At 43.8% G+C, this 20,048-nt stretch overlaps 1 protein-coding gene across 4 annotated transcripts in view; it reads left to right on the top strand.

Annotated features, from left to right (window-relative positions):
* Window positions 1-20,048, top strand: part of XRCC6 (X-ray repair cross complementing 6) — a 302,212-nt gene that overhangs the window by 245,045 nt on the left and 37,119 nt on the right. For all 4 annotated transcript variants that reach the window (XM_073592729.1, XM_073592730.1, XM_073592731.1 and 1 more), the window contains 2 exons: window positions 5,297-5,426; window positions 9,379-9,479. In XM_073592729.1, coding sequence (XP_073448830.1) covers window positions 5,297-5,426; window positions 9,379-9,479 — 231 coding nt within the window. The remainder of the gene's footprint in view (window positions 1-5,296; window positions 5,427-9,378; window positions 9,480-20,048) is intronic.

The following is a 20,048-nucleotide window of genomic DNA, read 5'->3' as shown; positions in this document are numbered from 1 at the left end:
TGGGGGGTTTTGTGCTACCTTGACATTTCAGGGCCTCCGTAACTGTGATAGGTAGTGAGGAGTAAAATCACAATTTTACGCCTTTAGAAAGCCTGAAGGCGGTGTTTGGTTTTTGGGGTCCTGTAAGTGGCTAGGCTCCCAAAAAGTCTCACACATGTGGTATCCCCATACTCGGAAGAAGCAGCAGAATGTATTTTTGGGGTGTAATTCCACATAGAACTAGAGCCCCCCCCAGGAAGTCGGCACTGCGGAGTGCTAATCACAAGCAGTGAGACATTGTCCCTATGCGTGGCTGCAGAGATCGGGAAATGTCTCACTGCCTGTGATTAGCGCTGTGCAGTGCCGACTTCCTGGCGGGTTCTGCACTTGCTGTTTGCGAACACGCCTAAGCTCATCCTTACATATAACCATGCCATGTTTGAATAATATATCATTTAGTGAAAACTTTTTTTTTTTTTTTTCCCACACAGTATTTGCGCAGCGATTTTTCAAACGCAATTTTTTGTGGGAAAAAAAACACTTTTTTTTTATTTTAATGTACTAAAACACACTATATTGCCCAAATGTTTGATGAAATAAAAAAGATGATGGTACATGGATACCCAACAACGACATGCTTTAAAATTGCGCACAAACGTGCAGTGGCAAAAAACTACATACATTTTTAAAGCCTTTAAAATCCTTTACAGGTTACCACTTTAGATTTACAGAGGAGGTCTACTGCTAAAATTACTGCCCTCGATCTGACTTTCGCGGCGATACCTCACATCACCCGGCGGGTAACATCACTTAGGTTTTAGCATCAGTCAGGGTCTGCGTCGCCCCAGACAGCGTCAGATTAGTGCCAGTAGCGCTAACACCCATGCACGCACCATACACCTCCCTAAGTAGTATAGTGTCTGAACTGATCAATATCTTTGATCAGAACTATATTAGCGTTCCCAATAGTTTTGGGTTCCCAAAAATGCAGCGTTAGCGGAATCAGTCCAGATACCTTCTAGCACCTGCGTTTAGCCCCTCCGCCCAGCCCAGCCCACCCAAGTGCAGTAATCGATCAATGTAACTTACTAAACACATAACTGCAGCATTCGCAGAGTCAGGCCTGATCCTTGCGAATGCTAACAGTTTTTTTGGTAGCGTTTGAAGCAGTCGCTGACAGTCAGGTGCTTTTTTGTACCAGTAAATTTAGAGGCCAAAATGTCCAATCGAAGGTACACAAGTGAAGAGGCCTACACGTTTCTGAACCTGACAGATGAGAGTGAAGAGAAAGTCACTCATCTTTCCGATTCTGGCTCAGAATACGAACCAGTAGACAGCAGCGGCACCCTGACAGATGGCTCTGACGACGGAGTAGTGGTCCTTACCAAGGTCAGGCGTACCCGACCCTGTTCTGTTGTTGAGGTGCAAGGCAGGGTCCTCGTATGGAGCAGAGAGCCAGTACTAGTGCTGCTCATCCTTCTGGTGAACTGGCAAGCACCAGCTGCCTAGTACATCCTGGTTGTACATCCAGCACTGCAGTAACACTTGGTGACGTGACGAGTCCCATAAGTGCAGTTCAAGCTGGTGCGGTGGCTAGCGCAAGTAGTGTCCCGCAGCCACCAAGAAGACAAACACAGGCCCATAGTGCCCTTCCCGCTGCATTTGCCAGTCCTAATTGGGAGCCCACCACTTCTGCAGTGCCCGTACTTTCCCCATTCACTGGCCAACCCGGAATTCAGGTGGAAACAGTTGATTTTACGTCACTTGATTTTTATTCGCTGTTTTTCACGGAAGATCTCTATAGATCTATTGTAGGCCAAAGCAATTTGTATGCTGGTCAATTTATCGCCGCTAATCCCCAGTTGACGCTTGCCAGAAATTGGAGACCTATTATGGTCTCCTAATTTAAGACCTTCCTGGGCCTATCCCTCCATATGGGCATAACTAAAAAAAGTGAGTTGCAGTCATATTGGTCCACTGACCCAATTCACCATATGCCCGTGTTCTCTGCCTCCATGACCAGGACACGATACAAGCAGATCTTGCGGTTCATGCATTTCAATGACAATGAACTCTGTCATCCTCAGGGTGACCCTGAATACGATTGGCTCTACAAAATTCAGCCCCTCATAAACCACTTCAACCAGCAGTTTGCAGCCTTGTTTACTGCCGATCAAGTTGTCTGCGCTGATGCGTCCCCGATTACGTTTTCTGGCCGCTTGTCATTCAAACAGTATCTTCCCAGCAAGCGTGCCAGATATGGGGTCAAGATATATAAGCTCTGTGACAGGGCAACAGGCTATGCATATAGTTTTATGGTTTAGGAGGGAAGAGGTAGCTACATAGAGCTGGAGAACTGCCCAGACTACATAGGAAGCGCTAGTAAGATTGTGTGGGACTTGGTGTCACCCTTATTCGGAAAGGGGTACCACTTGTATGTGGACAATTATTGCCACTTTTTAGTCACTCGTTTGATCATGGAATTGGCGCATGTGGTACCGTGCGATCTAATCGCTGGGGCTTACCCCAGCGGCTTGTAGATTCCCATCTTAGGCTGGGGGAGGGAGCCTGCTTGAAGTGTAATAATTTGCTTGCTGTAAAGTGGAGGGATAATAAGAATATTTTCGTTCTGTCCTCCCTTCACGCAGACACGTTGGTCCTAATTCCTACAGCGACTGGTGTTGTGGAGAAACCCCTCTGTGTCCACGAATATAACCTTAATATGGGAGGGGTGGACCTCAACGACCAGTAAGGGCAGACGCTGGTATAAAAAAGTGTCTGTATATTTATTCCAATTGGCTCTGCTGAATTCTTATGTGCTATACAAAGCTTCAGGATGAACTGGATCCTTCCTTAAATTCCAGAAAGAGATCATTACAGCCCTTCTGTTTCCAGACGGTGCTGTGGCCCAACTTTCCAATCCAAATGCAGTGAGACAGCTGCATGAAAGGCATTTTCCGTATGTCCTCCCTGGTACCCCTACCCAAACAAATCCCCAAAGATGATGTTGTGTCTGTAGAAAGCGCGGATTTAGGCATGACACCCGCTTTTATTGTCCCTCCTGTCCTGAAAAACCTGGTCTTTGCATTGGTGAATATTTTGAATGCTGCCACACACTAGTGGAGCATTAGCGTAGGGTGCAGCATTGCACAGTCCTAGGGCACACTTACACAGGGTCTCAAAAGATGAGATGGCCATCATATTTTGAGAGACCTTAATCTGGAACATTTGCAGTTTATATAAAAGTGCAAAAAAAAAGACAAAAATAGTTGTGGTTTCATTTTTATTCCCTCTCTTATGTTCCCTCTCTATTTTAGAACTGTAATGTTTTATTTTTACTGTTTTATTGTATTTGCTTTGCAGGTATGGTATGTCTTACTGTTATACTGTAATGTTACTTTGTTTTATTGTTAACCATCATTTGCTTAGCAGGTACGCCATTCAGCTGCAGCACTGATTTATTAATCTTGACAGCAACAGCGTTTGCTCTCACGATACGTAAATCAGCGCTGTAGGAGGTGATTTCACCACCACAGTTAAAACAAAAATGGTGCATGTATACCCATCATTAGAAGTGGGTGGATGAAGGGCGGTATTCTAATGATGGGCATACCCACCAGTCAATCTCTTTTCGTTCAGCCCACAGGCTGCATGAAAAAAAGAACATTACAATATATGCCCAACAAGGACCAGCAACGTACTGGTATGTTGCTGGACTTAGAGTGGTTATAGCAGAATGATGCCTGCAGGTTTAGGTATCATCCTGATATCATTCTTTTCAGCCAGCGGTTGGCTTTCATGTAAAAGCAATCCTAGCGGCTAATTAGCAAGCAGTGGGAGGGAACGTCTCGGCCCCCCCAACCATCTGCCATGGTTTTCTCTGGCTCTCCTGTCCCAACATGGAACCTGAGAATGGCCTAAGAAACCGGAAGCTACGAGCATTTAATGACTTAGGTTTCGCCGTATATAAATAGTGCCATTGGGAAAGCATTTTATCACACCGATCTTGGTGTGGTCAGATGCTTTGAGGGCAGAGGAGAGATCTAGGGTCTAATAGACCCCACATTTTTTTTAAAAAAAGTACCTGTCACTACCTATTGCTGTCATAGGGTATATTTACATTCCCTGAGATAACAAGAAAAATGATTAAAAAAAAAAAAAAAAAAAGCACCCCTGTTCTCCCGTGCTCATGCTCAAAGGCGAACGCAAGCATCGTTCTGGTGTGAGGTATCCTTTATTGGGTAATATATGGTGGGTGCCCTGACGCTATAAAAAAAAAAAAACTAGCTAACCGGCGTCACCCATGACACTAATACGGTGATACTGGTGACGGGGTGATCAAGGGGTTAAACCTTTATCAGGTCTCGGGACCCCCCCTAAACCCACCTATCTGGGGCTACTACTAAGTACCCTAGCGCTGATTAGTGTCACACATGACACCAGTACATTGATCAAAGTAAAATATGAAAACTGCACTGGGTGACACAGTGACAGGGAGTGAAGGGTTAACTGGGGGGGGGCAATCAGGGGGTAATTAGGGAGTAAAATGTGTACTGTCAGTGTAGTGTTGGTGCAACCCACGTTTGGATTTCCTCTCTCCTCTCTCTGGAATGGAAAAGAATTCCACGAGGGGAGATGACATCACTTCTCCTGTATGTGTTTACACTTACACAGGCAGGGGAGGATTTCATTCGTCAGGACCGATCAGCAGGTCCAAGCCATAAATCACTGCCCTTGGTCTGGAGACTGATCGGTTCTAAAACAAATCCGATCGTCGCAGCTGACATAAGGTAACATCGCTTCGCCCACCTGAGTAAACACAGTTGATTGATAATAAATGGCTTCAGCCAAACACTAACCATGAGTGAAAGAAATGTTTGTGTTATTCATATTCTCTGAAAAATGGCCAAGAAATCATAAATTCTGCCAGGGTATGCAAACTTATGTGCACAACTGTGTGTGTGTGTGTAATAATTAAAAAAAAAAAAAAAAATTATACATATATATATATATATATATATATATATATATATAAACACACTGATGTTTTGTGTGAGATAACTTGTATATGGATTATTATCGTCCTGTCCTTCAGCTTGAGCAGAAATTCCTAGTCACAGGCTGTATATTAACCACTTCAGTACCAGACACGCTCACCCCCTTCCTGCCGAGGCCAATTTTCAGCTTTCAGCGCTGTTACACTTTGAATGACATTGCGCGGTCATGCAACGCTGTACCCATATTAAATTTTTAGCATTTTTTCTTTAGATATCTATACATTAGCAGTATGCATGATATTAAATATATTGCATTTCAGGTTTCAACCTCATTTTTATTCCATTTGCTGATGACATTCGTAAAATTGGAGGCCCGGAAAAAGTTCCTGCCGGAGATGAACAGGTGGATAAAATGAAAGAAATTGTGCGCAAACTGAGATTTCAATACAGGTTAGTAATCTTTTAATGCCTCTGTAAAGCTCTTTAACATAAGACTTGTTAATATACTGGAATGGGACATAAAACTAAAATGCAGTATATTGCAGTTGCAGTTTTTTAAGGCTTAATTTTTCCTTTAACTGGTAATCCTGCCATTAACACTTTTCTGTTCAAGGATGACAGTACTTCTCTTTAATGTGTCTGTGGAGATGCATCATTGTTGTCTCAGGAACATGGGCTATAATAACATTCCCTTCTCTTTTAACATCGAAGGGAAGGATTCTGTATTTCTCAGATTGCTATGTACAGTAGCTAATAAGCCTCAGCACAGGAAGTTGTTGGCCAACAAGATTTCTGGAAGGATCAACAGGTATTTTTTCCTGGTTCATTGAGGGGACACGGGACAATAGGGTTAAACTGTTGTCTACAGGAGGATTTGAATACTGGTAAACAAAAAAAACGTGACCAGCCCAGTATAACAACTCAGTATGCCTCAGGTTTTTGCTAGTGTCCTAGTAGAATGGACATCTTTTTTCTTTTCTTCTGAGAAACATATACAGTTTTTACTATATTTCCATTTTCTTTCCTTCTTTTCTACAATCAACATTTCCCTATGTGCTGCTTGGGCAGGTATCCATATACAGCTGTCTGGATCAGTGTATCCTCAGGACTGGCTTTTCAGGCTCTATATGGACCCTGTTGAACTTGACAATTGCAGGATTAGCCTGGATATTTCCCACACACCACCTGTCAAACTCCCTCTGCAAAGCAATCCACCGTGGATCACTCTTCAAAGGGCAAAGCTTATGTAATCAAGCCCTTACGATTGCTGGGCACACATCCCTTTTTCCATCTATTTAACGATGATGCACTTAAGTTTAGTGTGAAATCTTCTTTCCTCACCTCTTGTTTCCGCCATTCAGTGTGAGGTGACCTCTTCCCACCACTTCTCCTTATCCCAAGTGACACAGGGATTTTTCTTGGTTGGTCTTTGCTGTACACTTAAAGTGGGCTCTGGCTATCTGAACCATCCGGCCAGTTTGTGACTACCCAAAGCTTAACCTGGTAACCTGATCTAGTCTCTGCCTTGCAACAAATGTTGTCTCTCAGGCTCTTTGATCCCTGTGACCCCCTGTATTGTGATTGGAAGGATCCCTGTGACCTCTGTATTGTGATTGGAAGGATCTCAGTGACGCCTGCATGGTTAATTCACAGTAGCCTTATTGCTGCCTAACGTTTGGACAGCATATGTGACAGTCAGTGCGCACTACATGTGGGTGGCAGTTGGTGTAGTGACGGCTCTCACTGGTGTTCACGTGTCTCACGCTGTTTTGTAAGTGACACTGCATGCACGGTTGTGGTACATATCGTAATTTCATACAGTATTACACTATATAGACTTTCTTCCTATGCAATATCCGGAGTCCTAAAGACCATAAAGCGGTTCCAGTTACCCTGGAGGTTATGGATGAATGCGTTATTGCTGCACCTAAGTGAGCAGCCAGGATTTCTGGTGAGAGACATTCAGCTATTTTGGGAGGATTTGAAGACCGTTTGCACTTTAAGAATTAGTTTATGAACTTTTTTGGGGGATTTTTTAGCGCTGCAATTTTATACACATTTGCTCCACAAAGGTTATATATATCCCCATATTGCCAGCAGCTGTAGGACTATTTTTGTTGTACAATTTATCGTAACTCGCTGACCTGATGAACTTGATATTCAGTGGATGTACATATAATGCAATCATGGTTTTTGATTTTTATTATTGTTTTTATTTTATGGCTGGCCCTGCATTCCGGCCTACCTGAGCCATGATGCTAGTCTGTCAAACTCTAGAAAAAAAAAAAGGGAATAGGTCCTGTTTTCTTCCAGACTGATCATCCTGTATGTGTAGGATACCATCAGCTCCAAACTAATGTGTTGGGTTAGTAAATATCATCTTTCTTCCAGTATGAGTCTCCAATTACAGAGCATGCAGAGGAATCCTTGGTTAAAATCCTGGGCTGTAGAACAGACATGCAAAAGAGTCTCTTTGAAGATGACTTGGACAACCTAATCAAGGATGTCATTGACGGTAAAAGTATTCATCTGCCTCAGCAGGAATGTTCAATTCCCCTTCTGAAGTCAAGAATAGCTCCTATACCTTCTCATAGGCCTTAATCCCTATAGTGAGACCCAAGCCAGGTGCCTCATTCAACAGCAAACCACAGGCTTCCAAAATCCCCAAACCTGCTGACAATTTTTATTTGGCTGTTTGAATCGGGCTGTCTCTTTGGTAAGATGCTTGAAAAATTCATCAAACATGTCACAGGAGGAAAGGTCATCCTTCCATGGTGGAAGATTTAAAAATCCCATTCTTTAGGGGCTTTTAACTCCTCAAAACGCAGAGCACCTCCATGCTCTTCCCAAGCTTCAGATGCTAGGCCAAAATTCAACCTCTTTCAGTGCAAGACTTTGGAACATAAAATGGTGTATGCTTACTCCTAAGAGTTGCAGGACATCTGTTTGCCTTTTTCTGGGTCACAGATGCCCCAGACACGTGGGTTCAAATGATGGTTTCAAAGAGGTACAAACTACAGTTAACAATTCTACCCCTTCTTCTCTCAAACCAGCAAAATCTGTTTAAGGATAGTCAGAATGCCCTGAACCATCTCTTGTTCCAGGGAGTAGTTGTTCTAGTACCTGTGGAAGACCGATTCAAAGAATTTTATTCAAAGTTGTTCATGATGCCAAAACCCAGCAGGGTTATTCATCTTGTCCTGAACCTAAAATCCTTACACCAAGTACCTTCAGCCTGAGTTCACACTATTGCGAACACAGACAACGCATGTGATTCGCACTCACACTTCTGTGCCAATCACATGCGATGTCTGTGCCATGCAAATTCAGCCTTACAGTTGCATGGCTGAAATCACGTTGGATTTGCATAAAAAAGGTGCAGGTACTTTTTTTTCCTGCACTGGAATCGTATTCACCCCCATGCGATCTGATTCCTGTTCGAATCCACAGTTCGCACTGCGATCTGTGAACCGATCTGGGGGTGTCATTAACATTGTATTGACACCCACAGCGGTTCGCAGAGGTCAGTGCGAACTGCCTGCGGGAGAGATGCGATGCAGGAACCGGCACTGTAAACGTGCTGGTTCCCGCATCGCTATAGTGTGAACCCAGGCTCCAATTCCAAAGTTTTGCATGGAATCTGCAATCTGTAGACATCCAAGATGCCTATCTGCATATTCACATTTACACACCTCAACAGCGCTTTCTGTACTTTGCAGTAGGAGAAAAACATTTCTAGTTTGTCATGCTACCATTTGGCCTGTCCTCTATTACCTCTAAACTCAATATCCCTATGGATAAACTCAAATGTTTATATGAACTTTTTTTGTACTGAAGCACTTTTCAATTTCCTGTAATTTTATGGATTTTTCTATTGCTTGCACATGTTTTAAATCACTTAATTTTTCTTTTCACTTGATTGTATGTTTATTACAATGATTTTATACATTTTCTAATGTTAGCGCAAAAAATAAAAATATATATAGGCTCTCCTCCCTTAATGACTAGGTTCCGTTCCAACGGCCAGGTCATTAAACGAGGAGCCATAAGTAAAAAACATTTTAAGCATTCTTAACTACTGTACTGTATTGTGAAAAAAAGGTTTAAACACAAAACTCTAGCTCAATAGCGTTGTTTTAATTTGCATAAGTACAGAACACAAACAAATTCTGTACTGTACAATACAATGATGTACAGCGTGTCGTTTGGGTGGGGAGAGCTGGCCGTAAATCCGAGCGGTCGCTAAACAGGTAAGTCGGTAAACAAGGACTATCTGTATATATTTAAACCGTTTTTTTCATGCAGTCCAAGGGTACCAAGATAGTTCATTCTCTGTAACTAGACTACATGATACAGTATGGCATGACATATTAATGACTGTTTCCTACTGTTCTCTCTCCAGGAGTGAAGCATTTGAGAATCCTGTTCTACAGCAGCATTTCAGGAACCTGGAAGCTCTTGCTCTTAATTTACTAGAGCCTGAACCCATTGAAGATCTGACATGTAAAGCCTTATTTTTTAATTTTAATTTACAAGCCTGTCTGGAGACAGAACAATAAGCACATTTAATCAGTGTCTCTATTCCTATTAATCCAGTTACCATTTCTTTCTCTTTTTTTTTTTTTTTTTGGTAAATACCTTAAAGTGGATGTAAACCCGAATTTTTTTTTTTTTTTTTGATATACTGTAGACTATACGATTTCCTATCATTTGAGCCCAGTCTTGCCACAAAGAGTTAATCCATCTCTGAGCAATCCTCTTTTATTGTTCAGTGAGAAAAATCTTGACAAACTGAGAAAAACTTTGTCAAATCCTCCCCCTTGCTGTGACAGGTGATTTACATCTCGTGCATTAGCCTAAGACACATGCAGTATTTTTTAGTTCCCTCTCCCACTCCTTTCTTCAGCAGCTCTGCAAGGATTGGCTGTTCCACACCTCAGCAAAATTTGGCATGCTGAAGTCATGTGGTTACTTTCCTGTCTTTTGACTGGATGTTAGAGATAATAGCAGAATTTCAGTGTTAGAAATACACAGGAGAACATGCATATTGACAAGGAGTGTAGAGGTGGGCGGGGAGTCTACTGACATCACAACTCCACCCACCGAGCTCCAGACAACAGACCCACCCACAGAATATGCAGTTTTTCGGGTCTTATAACAGACAGAGGGGAGACGTTAGAGGTGAGACATTTGACAGGTAAAGATACATGCAGGAGGCATGTATATCCTTATAGATAACCCCTATGGCAGTAGTTTAGAAAGGATGACATTGGGTTTATATCCACTTTAAAGCTCAACCCAAGGCTGCAGTAAAAAAAAGTTACACTTGCAGTGCTCTCCCCCTTAATCCCAGCTGTAAGAGTTAAATGCCCATTTAGTCTAAGGATAAAGAAATAAGCAGTCATTTTTTCCCTCACTGGTCAAGACTTTTCCTCTTCCACTCGCAAGGTTTCCAGTAGTCCTGCACTATATGCAAAGACAGCAAGACTCACAGAATTCCTGGCATGTCGAAGAGTGGAGAAAAGTGCCGGTTGCAGGTGAAGTAAGGAAAAAAATTTGTATTGCAGCTGATTTCCCTTACTGCAAGGGTAATTTTTGAAATATTCTAGAATTAAGCTTAAATTAATATAATATGTACTAGGCCATTTGAGAGCTATATACAGTGCCTTACAAAAGTTTTCACCCCCTTGGCATTTTTCCTGTTTTGTTGCCTCACAACCTGAAACTAACATGGATTGTTTGAGGATTTGCATCATTTAACCACTTGCTTACTGGGCACTTAAACCCCCTCCTGTCCAGACCAATTTTCAGCTTTCAGCGCTGATGCACTTTGACAATTTCGCGGCCATACAACACTGTACCCAAATCATTATCCATATACCCATTATCATTTTTTTCCCACAAATGGAGCTTTCTTTTGGTGGTATTTGATCACCTCATCAGTTTTTATTTATTTTTTTTTTAATTTAAAAAGACAGAATTTTTTTAAAAGTTTTTTTTTTTTTTTAGCTTTTGTTATAAAATTTTGCAAACAGGTAATTTTTCTCCTTCATTGATGGGCACTGATGGGTTGCAGTGATGGGCACTGATGGTTGGCAATAATGGGCACTTCGGCACTGGTTGGTTACACTGATAGGCAAGCACTGCTAGGTAGCACTGATTGGCACCACTGGTGGGCATTGATAGGTGGCACTCATGGGGATTGATGGGTGGCACTGGTGGGCACTGGCAGGGGGTAGTGGTGGCACAGATGAGGCAAAATTGCCTCTTCCTCTTTGGGACCGATGTCCCTTGCAGATAAGCCAGTGATTGGCTTTTTTTTCTCCTCACGTTGTCAGCGAGGAGAAAAAAAAAAAAAGATTACCAAGCTTTTGTTTAGCTCATGTGATCAGCTGTCATTGGCTGACAGCTGATCACGTGGTAAGGGGTCAGGACCGGCCCCTTACTCGGATCTGTGATCACCCGAGTCTTGGGGACTCTGTGATCACAGCGCGCGCCACGTGCAAAGGGGGAGGCCGTCATATGACAGCCTCCCAGAAATTCAGGTCCGCGCTGTGGCCGTCATTCGGCTATAGCGCGGACGGCAAGAGGTTAATTTACAGAACGTGCCCACAACTTTGAAAATGTTTTTTTTTTTCATTCCTCCTTGCAAAACTGCTCCAGCTCCTTCAAGTTGGATGGTTTGTGCTTGTGAACAGCAATCTTTAAGTCTGACCACAGATTTTCTATTGGATTGAGGTCTGGGCTTTGACTAGGCTATTCCAACACATTTCCATGTTTCCCCTTAAACCACTCAAGTGTTGCTTTAGCAGTGTGTTTGGGGTCATTGTCCTGCTGGAAGGTGAACCTCCGTCCTAGCCTCAAATAACACACACAGAGTGGTACAGGTTTTGCTCAAGAATATCCCTGTATATAGCACCATCCATCTTTCCCTCAACTCTGACCAGTTTCCCAGTCCCGACTTGTGAAAAACATCCCCACGGCATGATGCTGCCACCACCATGTTTCGCTGTGGGAATGGTGTTCTTTGGGTGATGTGATGTGTGTTGGGTTTGCACCAGACAGCATTTTCTTTGATGGCCAAAAAGTTCAATTTTAGTCTCATCAGACCAGAGCACCTTCCTCCATACATTTTGGGAGTCTCCCACGTGCCTTTTCGCAAACTCAAAACGTGCCATTTTGTTTCTTGCTGAAATTAATGACTTTCTTCTGGCCACTCTGCCATAAAGCCCAAGTCTATGGAGCGTACGGCTTATTGTCATCCTATTTACAGATACTCCAGTCTCTGCTGTGGAACTCTGCAGCTCCTCCAGGGTTACCTTAGGTCTCTGTGCTGCCTCTCAGATTAATGCCGTTCTTGCCCGGTCTGTGAGTTTTGGTGTGCGGCTGTCTCTTGGCAGGTTTGCTGTTGTGCCATGTTCTTTCCATTTGGTTATGATAGATTTGATGGTGCTCCTAGAAATCAGCAAAGATTTGGATATTTTTTTATAACCTAACCCTGACTTGTACTTCTCAACAACATTGTCCCTTACTTGTTTGGAGAGTTCCTTGGTTTTCATGGCAGTGTTTGTTTGGTTAGTGGTGCCTCTTGCTTAGGTGTTGCAGCCTCTGGGGCATTTCAAAAAGGTGTGTATATGTAATGACAGATCATGTGACACTTAGATTGCGCACATCATTTCACTAATTATGTAACTTCTGAAGGTAATTGGTTGCACCAGAGCTTTTTATGGGCTTCATAACAAAGGGGGTAAATACATAAGCACATGCCAATTATCAGTATATCTATATATTAAAAAAATATATATTTTTTTTTTTTTTGGTTACATTGGCAAAGTAGAAAGCTGCAGGGACATCGCCCTATATAACCATTCACACTCCGTCATCCTCAGTTTTTTCTTTATATATACAACTAATGTCTGAGAGAATAGCCACTGTGGCTCCTCCTGAGGCATCCGGATCAGTTGACCCCTCGGGGACCTTACTTGGCATGTGGCCAATTATGTTGGGTTAACACTAGAAATTCTGGATGAACTAATGAATATTATTATTTGATACTAATATTTATAGGTAAAGTTGATCCAGGAAGTATCCAATTGCCTCTGGGGAATCTGGAAGGAATTTTTTCCCCTGCTGGAGAAAATTGGATCATGCTTTGCTGGTTGTTTCTTTGCCGTATTCGGAATCAACTGTGGGTATAGAATTGTGTGTGTATAGGATTGTAAAAAAAAAAAATTTAATCTTTTATGGGTTGAACTAGAAGGACTTGTTCAACTTGACTAACTTTGCAACCCTGCTGTGCACATAGTGTGCCTGCTATATAATGGAAAAACAGGGATTTTTAGTTCACACATATTGCAATATATGTTTAAAAGAGATGTATGGTGTTTTTTTTTCTTTTAAGAATCATGCTTCCCTGGGTGGATGTAGTGCCTCTAACACTGAGAACCGAGCGATCGCCTATCGCTTGGTTCTCACAGCTCCCTGACCAGAAAGCTGCTGGCTGTCAGTCGGCAGCTCTCTGCTCTGCCCCCCCTAGCACTCACTGGAGAGCTGGGCTGTGGAGGGGGCAGGAGAGGACGGCTTGGGCTCTAGGGGGCTCGCGGAGAGGCTGAGCCGGGTGCCCGTCCAGGCATGTGGGCGGATCCCGATTTCATTGTTGCAAACTTGCCCAAGCCTGGACCGACTCTGTGACCTCAAGCGGCAGCAGGCTTCAGCCCGCTGTCTGCGGAAAAGCGTCACAGTGCCAAACAAACTGCACTCCTGTGGTCCACAGGAGAAGTATAGCCAAGCGAGCTTTGACTATACTTCTCCTTTTAGGCTGTCCAACTGTGTCCAAAGTAATCCCTCTATGGCTAGTCCTACTCTGTTTTGCAATTGCTACTGTGGACACAATGCCAACATGGGGAAAACACACAAAGCGGGGGGGGCTGCGAGGTTTAGGTCTGGCCACTGACCTGCAATTCTAGATGAACCCCCCCATCTGTACACTGCAATAAAATGGAAAAAAAAAATCACTGGCCATAGAGGGATTACTTTGACGCAAGTGACCAGCTTAAAGTGGTTGCAAACCCTCCACTACAACTTCAGCTCATTCTAATCTATATAGAACAGGCAGCTGATTGCTGCCTGTGAAAGTTTACTCACTCTTTCTGTTGCCTTAGAAACCATCCTGCAATCTTTGGTGACATCAGCCACGCTTGCGCATTCCTTAGATTCTTTAACAGCATGCTATCTGTGCCGATTACTATCCTCTGCATGCAATTCACTTTCATTGGAAACGGCACAGAGAAATAAGCCTTCCTGGTTCTCCCCCCTGTGACTGTATAAGACGTTACACAGGGGGAGTGAACCAGAGCAGCACAGAGAGGGATTTGCTGTTGTTGACGGCTTAGTTCGGTTGCCGTAGTAACGACAATCGAAATAGAGGCTTGATTTAGTCTTGGAAAGGAAAAAAAGTAAGGGCGGAAATTACCTCGTTTTTGTCATATTTAAATGTGTATGGCTTACCAATACATTGCAGGATCATTATATAAAAAAAAAAAAAAAAAGGAAAAACGGATAGGGTTTACTTCCTCTTTAAGCATATATTGAAATATGTGTGAACTTAAAATCCCTGTTTTCCATTCTATAGCAGTGTGCAGAGGGTTCATCCAAAATTTCTAGTGTTAACATGTTGTCACACCCCTTTAGCACCTGATACATTTGAGCACAGGTGTATCTTGTTTCTGTTTTATTGCAGGTCAGTGGCCAGACCTAAGCCTCTCCCACTTTGTGTCTGTGTGCCCTATTTTGGCATTGTGTCCACAGTAGCATTTGCAGAGTAGGACCGGCCATAGAGGGATTACTTTGACCCAGTTGGCCAGCCTAAACAAGTTTTGCAATATGTGTGAACTGTAAAATCCCTGTTTTCATTATATAACAGTGTGCAGAAGGTTCACCCAGAATTTCTAGTGTTAACCTGGTCACAACTCTTTAGCACCTAAATATATACATGTACAAGCTATTGGTATTTGTGCACAGATATATCTTGGTTGTTGGGTTGATCCACAGGGTACTAATACAGGTCTAGGGCCATGGTCTGCCTGTAGCAGAGCCCTGTCCCTGAAAACATTTTGGGGGTATGCCCATGGTGAAGGGCCAAGTCAAAATGGGGTCTCACCCCCTTTCATTCTTTCCAGGGTTTAAAGATATATGCTGCAGTATTGTGCTTGGTTTGCACCCTTTTAAAGCTGTTCCGTGGTACTGGCGCGCCTATGTTTTACTGTCTGGACTAAGCATGTGGCCCAAGACATTAACCGAATCCTTCTGTACACCAAACACTAGAGCTTTTACCTGTGGCCCTATGCTACTGCATGAATGGCTTGGTAGGTACACATCTCTTTAATCCATCCATATGCAGATGATTTTTGTCTCAAATGCTTGTCGGCTGAACGCCCATTCAAGCTCCTATAGCTTCTGCGCTTGAAGGAGAACGCATGTTTGGTACTCTCCCCGCCCAGGAAAAGAATGCCCATGCTTCCACGAGTAGACCTTTTGCTTCTGAGTTTATAAAACTTTTTTTTTTTCCTCAGGCCTTCAGTTCCAAACCGAAATCTGGAAAAAAATTTAAGGAGTGGTTTTCCAAGCCAGCCAAGTCTGGCACCGAGCCCTCTCCCTAGTAAAAGGGTGTCCCTACTAATGTCCTCCCTCTGGTCCTTGGAATTGTCAGATGTTTGGGGGCAGTGTGTCATTTCCAGGGGATACAAATTGAAGTTTCGAACTCTGCTTCTACCCTGATTTACTGTATGCTCTCAAATTTTTTACACTACCAACAAAGACGGACTGATCATCTTACTGCTGTTCAGCAGCTCCTTTTGCAAGGGGTTGTTTCCAAAGTGTTAAGTAAGTAACACTTTCAGGGTTTCTACTGTAACCTATTCACAATTCCAAGGCAAATGGAGGTTTTCGACCCATTCTCGATCTGTAGACATAACTTGTTCTGCACGTTCAAACGTTCTGCATGGAATTGGGCCAGATTGGTCTTTTCCTCCTTCTGGAGGATTTTCTGGCTTTAGTAGACATCTGTGATGCTTACCTGCTGAGTCCCATCTTTTCTCCTCATCAACGCTATCTGTGTTTTGCAATACCTGTGGATTTTCACCAGGGTGCTTCCCCTGGTCTTAGCTGTGCTCCAGGGAATACACTTTGGATCAGCTTTCTCTATCACTGTCAGCTGATGTCCTGCAGACAGTCAAGACTCTGTCCAGTTAACTGCAGCACTAATCGGTGTGTTCTGAAAGAAGTCATCCCTGCTGTCAGAACGCAACAGGGAGGATTTCTTCATCCACTTCAAATGTGTGGATGCGGAAATTTATTCATTTTGATCAGCCAGCAAATTAAAAAAAAAAAAGGAATCTGCAATGGCCAGCTTTAGATTAGTTTTGAACTTTGTTCCTGCTATAGTTTGGTGTCATGTCCCTGTTTTCTTGATCTTAGCTTCGTATTAAAATGCTGCCCTCCTGAACCTCATTCACACATTTAAAGTGATTGATTGTTAAAAAAAAAAAATACAAACATGTTATACTCCTCTGTGCAATTGATTTTGCACAGAGCAGCCCAGGATCATCCTCTTCTCAGGCCCCTCCCTCCTATCGCGTGCCCCCACAGCTTTCTATGGGGAACCTGAGCTGAGTCAGAGCTCCGTGTATCCATTCAGACATGGAGCCCTGGCCCCACCCCTCTCTCCCCTGATTGGCTGACTGACTTTGGCAGCCGCAGGAGCCAATGGCACCGCTGCAGTGTCTCAGCCAGTCAAGAGGAGTGTCCCGGATCGCCTAAACCTTCGTGGATATCGCTGGAGAGAGAAGGGGCTCAGGTAAGTAATTAGGGGGTGTTGGGGAGGCTGCTACACATAGGTTTTTTTATATTAATGCATAGAATGTATTAACATAAAATCCTTCTGACTTTACAACTCCTTTTAACCACTTCCCGCCTGGCCTATAGCAGAATGACGGCTGGGCGGTGGTTCAGTTATCCTGACCGGGCGTCATATAATGTCCTGCAGGATAACAGCCATCGCGCGCCCGTGGGGGCGCGCATCGCAGCGATCAGTGGTGCGGTGTGTCAGTCTGACACACCGCTACACCGATCTCAGTAAAGAGCCTCCAATGGAGGCTCTATACCACGTGATCAGCCGTGTCCAATCATGGCTGATCACGATGTAAGTAGGAAGAGCCGTTGATTGGCTTTTCCTCACTCGCGTCTGACAGACACGAGTAGAGGAGAGCTGATCGGCTGCTCTCCTGACAGGGGGGTCTGTGCTGATTGTTTATCAGCGCAGCCCCCCCCCCCCCCCCCCCCCCCCCCGGATACCCACACTGAACCACCAGGGAAGCCACCAGGACCACCAGGAAAGCACCTAACATGTGGATGACCAGGTACATCCCCCATGGCCAGCTACATGTGAAAATTAATGCCCAACATATGCCAATCAGTGCCCACAGATGGGCACTGACTGGCACCTCTATGGCACAATAAAAATCAGTGATTCCCAGCAATGCCACCCATCAGTGCCACGCATAAGTACCCATCAGTGCTGCCTACGAGTGCCCAACAGTGCCGCCTTATCAGTGCAGCCATATCAGTGCCCGTCATTGAAGAAGAAAACATACTTATTTACAAAAAATTTTTAACAGAAACAAAGAAAAACTTCTATTTTCAAAATCGCAGAGGTGATTAAATACCACCAAAAAAAAGCTCTATTTGTGGGAATAAAATGATAAAAAAAATTTGTTTGGGTACAGTGTAGCATGACTGCGCAATTGTCATTCAATTTGCGACAGCTAAAAATTGGCTTGGGCAGGAAGGTGTATAAGTGCCTGGTATTGAAGTGGTTAAAGCGGTTGTATACCTACACATGAAAAAAAAAAAAACACACACACACAAAAAAAAAAAAATATCCTGTAAGGCAAAGGCATAATGAGCTAGTATGCACCGCATACTAGCTCATTATTAAAATTCCCACCTTAGAACAATGTCCTGGAATCGCATCCTGGTCCAGGCCGAGGGAGCTGACATTTTTCCCTCAGCATTTCTTCCGCGTTCGCGGCTCCGGCGATGTGAGTGGCCGGAGCCGTGATGACATCACTCCCGCGCATGTGATTTCCGGCAAGGTCCGGCTGCGTCTGCCGGGCCTTCACAATGAAGATATTTGCCAGCACACCATGGAACGACATAGATGGCGTCCAAACGTGTAATTTATTGCATGATCACAACACAAGGAGAGTGCAACGTTTCGGAGTCACGCAGGACCCCTTCGTCAGGCATGTGTTGTTGCTGCAGCACCCATACTCGTGAGCTCATCCAGGAATGTGTGCGATGGGAATATGAAGTATTGCTGGGCTTTCACAGCGCATGCGCTGCTGATGTCAGCGGCTGCATGCAAAGTGAATATCTCCTAAACCGTACAGGTTTAGGAGATATTCATTTTACCTACAGGTAAGCCTTATTATAGGCTTTCCTGTTGGTAAAAAAATTTTGAAAAAAGGATATACAACGCTTTAATATTTCAGACGTGTCTCACCATTTAATTCGTTCTTCCAGACTGTACGTATTAAGTTCCTGCAGTTTATCCTGATATGTTTTATCCCCAGCTTTTTTAACATTTTGGTTGCCTGTCTCTGGACTCGTTCTATCTTATCAATCTTTTTGTAAGTGAGGTCTCCAGAACTGGGTTCAGTATTCCAATGAGGTTAAACTAAAGATCTATATAGGGCAATCAGGACTTCCTTCCACCTGCTGGTGATTCCTCTAGTAATACACCCCAGAAACCAAAGCAAGAAGTCACCGGGAACCAGTGTGGAGCGCAGAACCGGAAGTGATGTCACGACGGGGGACAGCCTTGTAACCAAGGTAACATGTTTTGGGGAGCCAATAGGCGTTCCACGGTGGTTCCTGACTTCTTGCCTTGGTTGACAAGTAGCTTCCTGGCTTTTCCATCCACGCCGGCTGCTACGCCTCCTTTGGGTGAACGATCCCTGTAATGGCTACCACTATACTGTCCAGCAATTCTATTCAAACCTAATCACTGTACCATAGTCCAGTGGTGGTGTTCATTCTGTTCTCGATCTGAAATCCCTCCACATATACCTTCAAATTCCAAAATTTTGCTTGGAATTAGCAGGTCCAGTTATTGCTCCTGTGAGACCAGGGGAGTACCTGGCATCTGTAGGCATCCAAGATGCCTATCTGCATATTCTCATTCATCCACCTCATCAGCCCTTTCTAGCTTTGCAATAGGAGACCATCATTTTCAGCTTCTTGCACTGCCTTTTGGCCTATCGTCTGTGTGACAGACCTAGCTGAGACAGAGGCTTTTGAAGGGGACTGAATGCTATCCTCTTGTCGACCGATTATGGGCCCTGGCATTTGGGGGAACGGTGCTCTTTGTGAGCTGTATGCCTGGGGACCCTGGAGGTGGTGTTACTTTAGATTCAGGTCCATGTCCCCTAAGACACACAGACTCTGGGGACCCTGATATGCCATTGTGACAGGAGTCACTAATAGGGGCACAAGGTGAATGAGAACCCCACTATGATCTGTGCTAGTCAGATTCAATGCTGTATATATGTATATATAATGTGTGCTGTCTCATTATGTTGTGTACTATTTGTTGTGATGGTTGGGGTGTGACTATTGTGGCTGTCTGCCTCAACAATTATGGAATGTCTATGTGTCTTGCTGTGAGGAAAGAGGGAGGGGGGATTCCTCCAGCAGCCCCCCTGTTAAGACTGTTTACTGATGAGAAGTTAAACACCTGACCTGTGTGTCCATTGTCATTGGACAGTTTAACCCGCCCTGTTTTCCAAGGGTGGGGGGAAGTGTTTTGAAGTGGGATCTGTATAACATGTGTTTGAATAAAGATTCATTCCTGCTTGAACCTCAAGACAGAGCCTTGTCTCGTATTTGGGGGAGAATTATTTGTATGGGTTACTTGTTTGGCTGATTGAAGTGCTCGGTAGCTGCCTTTGTGTTCGGGAATGGAATGTCCTAAACGGCTTTAACCCCTTTCATACTCAGGTGTCGTTACAGTCT

The sequence above is a fragment of the Aquarana catesbeiana genome, linkage group LG07 (assembly GCF_042186555.1).
Source record: "Aquarana catesbeiana isolate 2022-GZ linkage group LG07, ASM4218655v1, whole genome shotgun sequence".
Lineage (NCBI taxonomy): Eukaryota > Metazoa > Chordata > Amphibia > Anura > Ranidae > Aquarana > Aquarana catesbeiana.
The sequence above is the reverse complement of the archived record's forward strand: the minus strand, read 5'-3'. Positions and strand labels throughout refer to the sequence as shown.